Source organism: Sus scrofa, chromosome 11, assembly GCF_054392235.1.
Source record: "Sus scrofa isolate SSC_HxYL_T2T_F1_AM1 chromosome 11, Sscrofa_HxYL_maternal_Yorkshire_Landrace_v2.0, whole genome shotgun sequence".
NCBI lineage: Eukaryota > Metazoa > Chordata > Mammalia > Artiodactyla > Suidae > Sus > Sus scrofa.
In genome coordinates this window covers 75,003,695-75,015,953 of record NC_139393.1, presented here as the reverse complement: position 1 = coordinate 75,015,953, position 12,259 = coordinate 75,003,695, and the positions used below count along the sequence as shown (strand labels likewise).

Here is a 12,259-nt window from a genome sequence, read left to right as displayed (position 1 = left end):
AAGTTTTGGAATAAAGCCAGGTATTTGAACAAATGCCAATTTTCAGCACGCGTTCCCTGAACTTCCTCTTCCATGAAGGTCTAGCAGTAGCGTGTTTCCTGTGTGCCTGCCTCCCCTCACCTCAGAGCAAAGGGGGACAGTCGACAGAAAGCTTTTGGTCCTGCCTGTCTTTATAGGAAACAGAGTTGTGTGTTTCTCCACGTGGAAAAAGGGGCGAGCATCTTCTCCCTGCGTGATGCTTGTTTTCATGCTGCAGAGGTCCTGCAGGTGACCTCATGACTTCTGATCATGGTTGTGCCAGGGGCAGAGCCCGTGACAAACATCCTCCATGAGGCTGACCACCTGTGAGTAGGCAGTTCTCAAAGTGCGGTCCTGGGACCCCTGGTGTCCCTGAGACCCTTTCACAAAGTCCTTGAGGGCCTTAGGTTTCCAACCGAATGTCTGGGTGAGACTAGCTTTTGTTTGGCTACAGCATGCCAAGCAACATACTGAAGAGCGATCGTGCAGAAGCAGAGATGGGAGTCCAGGCATCGCCTACAAAACCAGACATCAGCCTTGCAAGAATGTAAAACAATGTCTTCTCCTTAGTTTTTTTTTTTTTTTTTGAAAAATGTTCTTTTTTTTCATTAATGTGTTATTTTCATTAACATGCAATAGGTTTATTATTATTAAGAAATCTTTTTTTATTTTCCATTCCTAATATTGTAGATATTGAGAGATGACACCCATATACATAAAAGTTCTCAGCCATTTTTAAAGAATTCTCAATGGTTTTTATGATATATAAAGGGACATTAAGCCCCAGAGGCTTAAGAACCACTGTCAAAAACGGTCTAGTCTTCAGATGACTGTCTCAATTAAAAGCCAACCATGAGGGAGTTCCCATCGTGGTGCAGTGATTAACGAATCCGACTAGGCACCCTGAGGTTGAGGGTTCGATCCCTGCCCTTGCTCAGTGGGTTAAGGATCCGGCGTTGCCGTGAGCTGTGGTGTAGGTCGCAGACGCAGCTCGGATCCCGTGTTGCTGTGGCTGTGGCGTAGGCCAGTGGCTACAGCTCCGATTCGACCCCTAGCCTGGGAACCTCCATATGCCGTGAGAGGGGCCCAAGAAATGGCGAAAAGACAAAAACAAGCAAAACAAACAAACAAACAAAAAGCCAACATGAGAAAGGGGGATAAGATACTGAGTGATTTCACATTTACATACTACAATAATTTTAACCAAAATGCATAAAGCTTTCTGATTATCCTGAGGGGAAAAAGCCAGTTGGTTATTACATGGTGTCAATAGTTCAGCTGTCTCTCCACCTTGAGATGCCTGGACCGATGGTAGTTTTTTTATCTTTCACTTGAAGTGGAGGCCTGTCCCTGAGGCAGCCAGGCCCGCGTGCTCTTGGCTTTGAACGCATCACTTCCAGAAGAGTTTTGACTGGGTTACAGCCTGAGAAGCAGCTTGCAGTCAGTGTCTCCCTGGAGAAGCCATTCTTGTCCCCCGCCACCCAGTCAGCCCTCCAGAGCACAGTGCTTTGTTTAGAATTCGATAAGGAACACAGCAATGCCAGGAACATCGCTAAAGACTGGAAAGTAAACAGGCCTCAGTAACCTGTCCTTGGGGATGATCAAATGAAGTTCATGTTTGCTCGTCGGATTAAGGAATACGCTAGAACCGTCTCTACAGCCTAGGGAGCGAGCCTGTGAAATCGAGGGCAGGCGTGATGGGGGAAGTCTGGCAGTGGCACCCGTCTGAGTAATAACGAAACATGTGGCGGGGATAACTTTATCCGCAGTTTCCAGCACGTGGCGTTTCCACCCTGTCCTTGAAGCGTATAAAGTTGGTCAATCTTTAACCAGGTCCATAGTCCATGATGATCTGCGGTGATGAGGGTGTGACACGGGGGCTTGTAAAGTCCCAAGCAAGGCCCGCACATTTCAGATTGACACTAGTGGGAGGGAGAAAATTAACGTGTTCCAGAAGCCACAAGAGCAGAAATGCCACATGCAGTTTTTGCTTTGGCGCTGAAGATGTTTCAAGAAAAAGAGAAAGTCGAATATCTCTGCCAGAGAAGGAGTTTGGGCAAAGCTGATGAGAATAGGTGTAGAACAACAGCTTAATAAAAAATCATTGCCCTTTTAATCTGCATTATTAGATATATTTAAATGCCTAGGATGCTCTCCTAACATGATTTTAGAGGCGCTGCCAAAAAACGCACAGTTCTCCTGGCAGGAGGCCTCAGCTGAGTTTTTATTGGTGGCAGTTTATCTTCCTGACTCTGATCTAAAGAGCAGACTCCCTCCCAGCTGCTTTTGACTAAAGAGAAACGTCTCATTCCTGTTTACATTTTGTTTCACAGGTTGGACCTATGCAGATTGAAAAATTCTGAGTCCCTTGTGATGTCAAAATTTCGTACAGCCCATGTCATTTTTTAAAGCAGATTGATTGAAGTTTAACTTTGAAAATTCACCTGTTTTATGTGCACACCGTGATGAGTTTTTGACAAAAGTATACTATCTTGTAACTGCCACCATGGTCAAAATATAGAATATTTTCATCACCCCCCAAAGCTCCCTTTGGCATCCCCCGGAGGTCCTGGCTCCGGCAACTGTGCCCTGCATCCTGTCACTACAGTTCCCACCCGTGTCATTTTGAGAGCCCCCCCTCATTATCCCTCACAATCAGAGTCCTGGCAGGAAAGAGCACACTTGCAAGTTGAAGAACGTCTAACAAAGGGATGTTTGACAGGTTTGTTCAGGCTTTAGGGAAACCAGCAAGACTCTGGAGGTTTGTCACAGCTGGGTTGCCACCCTTGACCTGTGGGCCAAGGGAGGGGGAGAGAGAAACTACACACAGGGTCACCTGCCTGGGCGGTGGGCTCTAGGGGTGAGCTCAATCCTGGCACAGGGATGGGGAAGCAGGATCGAGCAAGCACCTCCACCCCACTCTCCTGCTGGCCTCCCACCAGCTGAGCCCAGCCAGCAGGCAGGCCAGCGGGCAGGCCAGCGGTCCTGGTGCATCAGCCCCCCGCCCCCCCATAGCACAGAGTGAGGCAGTTCGGACGAGAGGGACTCCAGCAGGGAAATGGAAAATACAGCCCATCCCTATTATCTACCAGGTTGCTAAATTTTCTTTGTAACCCCAAAATCAGTACTCACTGACGGGCTTTTGCAGGCGTTTGGGGACATGCACAGAGTGGTAAAAAAAAAACTTGAGCCCACCTGTTCCCAGTGGAGGTTGAATGGCAACGCTCTGCCTTGTTGTTTCAGCTCCTGCTGTAAACAGGGGTCTGTCTCTGGCCCCATGTAAGCTGCCGAGATGCCATCCTGTGATCCGAGCACAGAGGGAGCCTGTGTGCCCTATGGAGAAGGCAGATAACTTCATTGAGGCCAGACTTACAGTGCTTTTGGCCACGGGTTCCATGTTAATGAACCAATATGTACTAGGTTAGGGGTCTTTAAACAGGAACATGCAGAAAACAAGGTTATGTACTAATCCGTTGTCTAAAATTTTGTAACCAGAGACTCTCTGGAGCCTAACCCTGCATTCCCCCCGCGGAGGCGCAGCCCCGTATTCTCAAATTCAGTGTTCGAGGTGACCTGCTAGAGCATAACCGTCACGAGTAACGAGGACCGACTTCGTCCGGCACCCTCGGGTGTCGTTCACAGAGCGACAGCTGTCATCGTTCATGTAGTGAATACGTGTGGCTAACCCCCCAAGGGGCTGACTTACACTGGCCAGACTGTTGTCTATGCGGAAACAACTGCCAGGGACAAACGTAAAATGTTACAATAGCTACAGAACATCTCAAGAGAGAGCCATCAGCAGGACACTCCTGTGATGCTCCCAGCCGGGGGATTGTAACCCTGCGGAGTCGTCCAAGCGTCTGCTTTTCCTCGACCCAGACCCAGCGCTCTGAGCCGCATCAGAGTTGCCTCGCGTACCCTCGCTTTGATAACCATCCTCCCAGACAACAGCAGTGGGGAACGTGGCCCGTGGAACCTGTCTGTCTGCCCTCCCTGGCTGCTGCCAGGATGTGCTGCCCTCCTTCACGTTGCGAGTATTTCCTAAGCTTCCTGGTGCGGGAGAGACAGGGTGAGCCTGACCTGGTCCCTGCCTCAGCACAGGACACTGCTTCGCATGCTTTCTTCCCGTCCCTCCTCAGATGGAGCCAACATCACTCAAATGAAAAATTTATAAGTACCCTGCACACACGCAGGCTCTCCCAGGCATTTTCATGCACACACATGTGCACACATGTACCCGTGCACAGCATTAGGGAGCTATTTCCCCAGACAGGTGCTTGGTGCCCACAATTGCCTGGCTGTGGCACACTTGCCAATGACTAGCTAATGACGTTTTAAACAGCTTCCTGAATGGCTTATGAGCTTAGTGTACTGAGAACGTTTTGAGATCGGTTGCGTGCTGTAAAATAGGTACTTTCCACATGCGTAAGGTTCATTGACGGTTTTTTTTCCCCCTCCCACCGGTACTAACAGTTCTTCCTGTGTATTGACAATTTAGGGAAAAGTAACTAGGCATTTAGGTTTTAAACAGGGTGGGGAAGCTTTCAGGCCTTCAGTTTGACCACCTCCCAAGGTCAGCACTCTCTGACCATTGTCAGTGTTAGTTCTCATCCTCAGGTGATTGCTGAGAATTCAAAGTAAATTAATCCATGGAATTTCTGTTGAGACTATTAATACAGTGGGCCCCAATGTTTAGTTACTAAGATGTCTTAGTTTTTATGGCTCTTCATGATTTTGTGTTGATGTATAGCCTCTCAAATTTAACTCTCTATGATTGCTGGTTACTTCATTTCAAAGAATTGTTACTTGATGCATGAGTTGTAAATGTCTAGGTGTAGAGTTGACATTGACCTGAGTAATTTACCAAATTAAGCATTGATGCTCAGTAATTCATACCCTCTAATAAGAGAAGGACTTAGCTTTTTAAAAATGAAAGCCAGTTTTAGATTGTTTTGGGGTAAAGTTTGTGCCTACTCTGCTTTTTATAGTATATATTACCTTTTTTTTTTTTTTTTTTTTTTTTTTTTTACAATTCTAAGTGATACTCAGACTGATAAAGTATAGATCCTGAATGGCTCCTAAAGCAGATGTCCAATAGCATATGTAAGTTAATTTACTGAGCCCTGTTCTCTTTATCAGACATTCTTATTTTCCACCATTCTGAGGCATTTCCCTGATTGAAGTCCATCTTTTTATACCACATATGGTAGATTTTTCCATAATGAATTCAGTTGTCCATAGTAGTGATTTGCTACTTGGAATCAGGTTTCATTGTTATTAAACTTCACAGGTGTGTCTAGTTTGACAAACAAGAGTAAAAAGAGTATTCAAATCTTACTCTCCCAATTGGGAGCATTTGATTTAGGAGATGACCCTCAAATTCTCTTTGCTATGTATTTTTTAAGTGACTCAATCTAGGACCATTTAAAATATATCTCAGGAGTTCCCATCGTGGCGCAGTGGTTAACGAATCCGACTAGGAACCATGACGTCGCGGGTTCGATCCCTGCCCTTGCTCAGTGGGTTAACGATCCGGCGTTGCCGTGAGCTGTGGTGTAGGTTGCAGATATGGCTCGGATCCTGTGTTGCTGTGGCACTGGCGTAGGCCGGCAGCAACAGCTCCGATTAGACCCCTAGCCTAGGAACCTCCATGTGCTGTGGGAGCGGCCCAAGAAATGGCAAAAAGACAATATATATATATATATATATATATATGTATATATATACATATATATATATATATCAAAGGCTAAACTAGATACCCTATGAAGATGGGTAGAACATCGTCTTAAAATCAAGTAGCATCTTCCTTAGTACTTGCTTGTTGGTGGCAGTTGATGTACACCTCTGCATTTTCATGTCTCATAAAATTATCTGTATTCAGTTATTAACTTACTTTTGACATGGACAACGTCGAGTGTGGCTATTTAATCTGTGTATTTAATCTTTCCACCTCCCCAGCCTCCTCCCTTGTCCCATCTGATTTAGATTTTATACTCCAACCCCCCCCAACTTCTCGTAAGTTTCTCATGCACCTTGCTCCCCTGTCGTTGCCCATGCTGTTCCCTCTCCCTGGAAGGTCGCCCCTCTCTTCCTACCTACTCCCCGCTTTCACCTTTGCTTCACTAGCTCCTGATCATTTTAAGACTCAGTCAGTCATCACTTTTGCAGCCTTCCAGGCACCCCTTCCCCATTATCGAATAGATGCTGCTCCTTTCTGCATCCCTGATTCCCAAAATGTTTCTTCATCAGCACACTCATCACCGTCTTTTATAGTCTCTTCGTGGAGCTGCATAGACTGAGCTCTGTGAGGGCAGAAAGCGCTCTCTTCCCTCGATCATCAGCCTCCCCAGGGCTCAACCAGAGACACAGGGACCACTGCAAAGTTCGTAAATCCCTACTGCTCTCAGTTCAGAGTGTCTGCCCTGTGCTGTGCAGTTTGGCGCACAGCTGAAATCGCTGTGCGTTTCTCTGTCTTCGGTATCTTCACAGGGACTTGCAGCTCTGGCAGCTGGTGGTCATGAATCTCTCATCCCCCGGTTCTGGCTGCACCGTAGGCTAACTTCCCTGTGTCTTTGCAGCCTTCGTCCTCAAAGCCAGTTTCCTGTATATGACATAACCTGATAAACTTGTCCTAACCCGCCCTCCACGTTTAGTAAAAGTATAGAGAGCTGTTTTTATGAATTACAGAAACTTATTTTATTTATATGGATTTGTTTTATAAACCCAGTGGCAAGCACAATACCTTGCCCGTAGTAGAGTCTTGGTAAATGTGTGTGAGTGAATGAATGAAAGAATCAAGTTAATGATGTGGTCGTGACTGCGCCTGGTTGTAACCTTTACCACTAGTGAGAGGTATCTGTTTTCTATGAGATGATGCTCCAGTGTCTCCAGATCCTTACCACGCTGTAACTGCTGTGGCAGGGAATTAAGATCCCATCTTGGACCCAGGGTGTCAGCATTGCGTGTTTACATCTACAGTGTGGACCATGCTATACTTTAAACCAAAGCCCAGTAGTGAGAAAGGAAGGGGCCAAATGAGTGGTCTGTAAGCTAAACCTAAGAACAGCTTTAAGATGGTAACTTGCCGTGCCATGACCACTTTCTTATCAGAAGAATGCCTTGAGGAGTTCCCGTTGTGACTCAGCAGGTTAAGAACCCAATTAGTATCCAAGAGGATGCAGGTTTGATCCTTGGCCTTGCTCAGTGGGTTAAGGATCCCGAGTTGCCGTGAGCTGTGGTATAGGCCGGCAGCTGCAGCTCCAATTCAACCCATAGCCTGGGAAGTTCCATATGCTGTGACCCTAAAAAGAAAAAGAAAAAAAATTCTTGACTGCTACATGTAGTAAACGTGGCACGTGTGTGGTAGGATATTACCTAAAAGAAGGAAGATGACATTTTTCAAAAATCAATACAAAGTGCAAAGTGATGATTAAAATAAAAGAGAGTTCTTTAACCAGCCCGGGGAGTTATATCTAGCATTTAGTTTTCAGAGCGTTTTAATGGGTAAAATCTTATTTGATCCTCATAACTACTGAATCCGTTTAGACTTTATTGCATTCCCCGGTTTTACAAACATGGTAAAGTAAGTATGTTGACACTTACAAATTTCATTTTTATGCTCTTCTGTTCTGTGGCTTTTCATAATCAGAGGCATGAGAAGAATCATAAAAGTTTGTCATGTTTAACTTAGATAGATTCTCCATGGAAAAGACTTTAGACAAAACTAAAAGAAAATGAAGAGAGGCTTTGCATCTTCATAATACAGATGCACGAGGAAAAGATATGGTGTTAGAATTTTTACTGATTTTTTTTTTCTTTGTCTAGAGCTGTTATGATAATTAGCACCTGTATCTGGCTTTAGTGTTTGCATTTACTGCACTACAATAAAAGTAAGAACCAATCAGTACACCTCTTTGTAAGCACTGGCACAGAGTTCAGTCACATAGATGGCAGTTTTATGATTTGTGTGTGTTGTAAATATGACATAGGAGTTAAATGTCTTGCTTTAAAGATTGGTTTATTTAAGTCGGATAGTATTTTCTGGTAAATTGATTCACAACGGCTTTTAAAACGTTTGTTTTCTTTGGACCTATAAATCGCAGACATTAGGACTATAATGAAACATTAGGCTGGGAATGAAAAACACAGGTTCCGCCCTTCATTTACAGTGTCATGGAGGATTCAAACATGTTAAAAGGCAACTATAAAAGCCTTCAAAGGTGTATATATTAGCAAATTTAATCTAGAAATATGTAAATAAGAGGGAGCATGTCGTGAAAAGTGGGGTTCAACTCTGGAAAACCAATCAATATAATTCACCACATTAATAAAATAAATAAGGACAAACATGATCATCTCAACAGATGCAGAAAAACCACTGGGAAAAAAATCAGTATCCATTCAAGACTTAAAAAAACAAAAACAGGAGTTCCCGTTGTGGCACAGCAGTAACAAACCCAACTAATATCCATGAGGATGCAGGTTCGATCCCTGGCCTCAATTAGTGGGTTAAGTATCCAGTGTTGCCGTGAGCTGTGGTGTGGGTCATAGATGCTGCTCGGATTCCACATTGCTGTGGCTGTGGTGTAAGCTAGCAGCTGCAGTTCCGATTCAATCCTGAGCCTGGGAACTTCCATATGCCTCAGGGGCAGCTCTGAAAGACCCCCCCCCCCAAAAAAAAACCCAACTAAACAAACAACAACAACAACAAAAACCTTCTAGTAATAAAAAGGAATTTCTTCAATCTGAAAAAGATTATCTACCAAAAAACCCTACAGCTAACATCATACTTCATGGTGAAAGACTGAATGCTTTCCCCCTAAAACTGAGAACAAGATAAGACTATCTGCTTCTACCACCGCTGTTCAACATTGTGCTAGAGGTTCTAGCCAGTGCAATAAGGTAAGAAAAAGAAGTAAAACTGTATATTGACATCAGATACATTTGTCTTTTTGACAGAGGTTACTTGAAAGAATTTACCAAAGAAGTTACTAGAACTGAGTTTAGCAAGACCACAGGATTCAAGATCAGTATGCAAAAATCAGTCAACCTTCTTCATATTTAGAGATTATTATACCATAGTTTCACAATATTGTTAATGATTATTTGTGTAATTCCTACAAACACATGTGCTGGAAATCTTTAAATCTTGTTCAGACAAAGCCTCTTCCTCCAAAATAAATCATCAGAATTAAAACAACAGTGCAATTTATAATGGCATCAAAAACCTTGAAAAATTGCATATAAGTCTGTATAGATTTGTATGCTAAAAACTACAAAACACTGATGAAAGACTCAAGACCTAAATAAATGGAGTGGGAGACTCAGTACCATTAAGCCATCACTTCTCCCTAACTTGATTTATACATTCAAAGCAAGCCCAGTCTAACCCCCAACTGGAATTTTGGTAGAAATTGACAAACAGATTCTAACATTAATATGGAGAAGCAAAGGAACTAGACTAGCAAAAATAATTTTGAAAAAGTTGGAAGAGCCGTGCTATCTGATTTCAAGAGAAGGCGGTGGGACTGTTTGCTCTTCTTCTCCCAGGGGACACTTGGTAGTGTCTGAAAAGGTGTTTGTTTGTTTGTTTTAATCATGATTTTTATTTTTTCCATTATCGCTGGTTTGCAGTGTCCGAAAAGATTTTTTAATATCACAATTTGGAAAGCGGAGGGAGGGAAGTGCTACTGCTGCTGGCATCTAGTGGGCAAAGGCCACGCATGCTGCTAAACATTCTGTAAATGCATAGCACAGCCCAGAAAAAAAGTTATCTGGCCCAAAATATAGCTCATGTCCCTGTGGAGAAACCCTTGTGATAAAGCTACAGTAGTGATCAAGAGAGTGTGGTGTTTGGCACAAAGATAGACATGTCAATGGAGAGAAGCAAGAAATAGACTTACACACATATGGTCAGTTGATTTTCTGACAAAAATTCAAAGGCACTTCAAGGGGGAAAGGACTGTTTTTCATCAAATGCTTTTGGAACAACTGGACATTCGTATGGGAAAAAAAAGTTGATCCATGCTTAACAACCATATTCAAAAATAACTCAGTAGATCGTAGACTTAAATGCAAAATGTAAAACTATGAAACTTCTGAGAAAAGAAAACATAGGTGACAGTCTTTGTGCACCTGGCTTAAAGATTTCTTAACATAATATTTAAAGCACAATCCAGAAAATATAAACTCAATAGATGGAGCTTTATCAAAATTAAGAAACTTCTACTCTTCAAAGGCATTGTTTGTTAAGAAAATCCGGAGACAAGCTACAGATTGGGGGAAAATCACAAATCACATGTCTGGTAAAGGACTTAACTCTCAGAAGCCAAAAATAAGAAAATAAACAACCCTGTAGAAGAATAGTCAGGAAAAGATTTGCAAAGCAGCTATGCTCACAACTATACCATCAACACTTGCAAGTCAGGAAAAGATTTGAACAGACACTTCACCAAAGCTCTGGAGATGACAAATAAGCACATGGAAATTTACTCAACATCATTAATGAAACTCCACTCCAGTAGGCTTAAACAACAAAGGCTGAATCAATTGGCTCCCATTAGGAAATTCCGCAGAGAAATTCACAGAACCCAATCTGCATATTTCACAAAGTTATAAAAGCTACAGTTACTTTGGGATGGAGGAGGGGCTCTCTCTGTTTAAGGCAGACGGGCCCTGGCTGGCCATGGGATGGATGCCAGCCCCAGTCAAGCCACCCGCTGCCTCCCTATGTCCAGTCTACTGAGAGCGCTTCTGCCCCAGCATTGCAGCAGGGATGCTAAAATTCACCTGTTTAGTCAGTTTAGGTCACATGTCCACCCATGATGAAGCAGTGACTGGCCCGGAGATAGACTTGTGCTATTTGGATTAAACCTCAGCCACCTGCCCCAGCCCTTGAGTTATAGGTAACGTTAGCGTCTTCCAAAGTGCAAGGGCTTGAATGGAGGTGAGGTGACTACCCAAACTTCAGTAGGTAGAAACTTCTAGAGGAAGGGGGAACGGATGTTGGTGAGGCAGGCACTACCATACACTGTCACCAAAGTGCTCCAAGATGTTTAAATTGGTTTGAAGTCCTGCTTAGTCTCCATCTCTCAGCATTGTCATTGTTCCTCGGAAAGGAAAAAAAGATCATTCTAAATTATATTTAGAAAAAGAGAACTAAACAAAATTGCGTCCGTGTGAAACTATTAATTTCACTTTTTTTCTAAGTAGATAACTGTTACAGTCATACAATGTAGCCCTTCATTTCTGTTTGTAGACATGCTTGAAAAATAGCTTGTTAAAAAAAAGAAGTCTTTGCTGTGGAGCAACAGGACCTGCAGCATCTCTGCAGTGCCAGGACACAGGTTCGGTCCCCACCCCAGCACAATGTAAGGGATCCAGTGGTGCCACAACTGCAGCAGTGGGAACTCCATATGCCAGGAGGCGGCCAAAAAAGAAAGAAAGGAAAAGAACATAGTGATGGTTGTTATATGTTTGGAAGTTAGTGTTTACAGATATTACATATTTTGGAACTTTCCTCCTAGTCTCAACCGGTCATGCGTTCTGCAAGGAATGCAATGTCAAGTTCGCTCTAACACTCTTTCTTGGCTGGGATATAACACGTCTTTCTGCTTCTTTGATCAGGACGTGCTCATGGAGCTCCTGGAACAGTGTGCAGACGGGCTCTGGAAGGCCGAGCGCTATGAGCTGATCGCCGACATCTACAAGCTCATCATCCCCATCTACGAGAAGCGGAGGGATTTTGAGGTACCTGGGTGGTTTGTTTTTTCCTGTGTGAGAGGGCAGTGGAGGGCCCCACACCGCAGACATTGTGACACGCACAGAGTGCAGGCAGGCCACTTGATGAGCAGGTGGTCTCTGACCCTCCACGTGACACGGACGTCGCCACCTTCAGGGCCCCACCTCTCCCCAGACCCCGCATCTCCACCGACGGCGCGGGAGTTCCGGCCCTCCACTCTGGAAAGGTTGCCCAGACCTGAGTTTTACAGTCACCAGGAGCCTTTCTCCTCACAACTCTTCCCTGCTCCACCGGCGCGGGGAAGGCGTGTTCGTTGGTTGAGTCCTTCCGGGGAAGGCTGTCCGCTCTCTTACTCAGGAAGGGAGTAGCTGAAGCAAAGGCAGAAACGTCATCAGGGGGCCTGACTATCTCCCACATTTCATGTGCGCTTGAAAACAGAATTTGCTCACTGCGCTGGGAATCTGTGCAGGACGGCCCTGCGGGTACCGTGGACAACTG

General features: G+C 44.3%; 1 protein-coding gene across 35 annotated transcripts in view; it reads left to right on the top strand.

Moving 5' to 3' along the window:
- The window catches only part of DOCK9 (dedicator of cytokinesis 9), a 222,272-nt gene that overhangs the window by 190,958 nt on the left and 19,055 nt on the right, over nt 1-12,259 (top strand). For all 35 annotated transcript variants that reach the window (XR_014819789.1, XR_014819790.1, XR_014819791.1 and 32 more), the window contains one exon: nt 11,647-11,769. Coding sequence is in view for 21 of the 35 variants with exons in the window: in XM_021065839.2 (XP_020921498.1) it covers nt 11,647-11,769 (123 nt within the window). In the remaining 14 variants the exon portion in view is untranslated. The remainder of the gene's footprint in view (nt 1-11,646; nt 11,770-12,259) is intronic.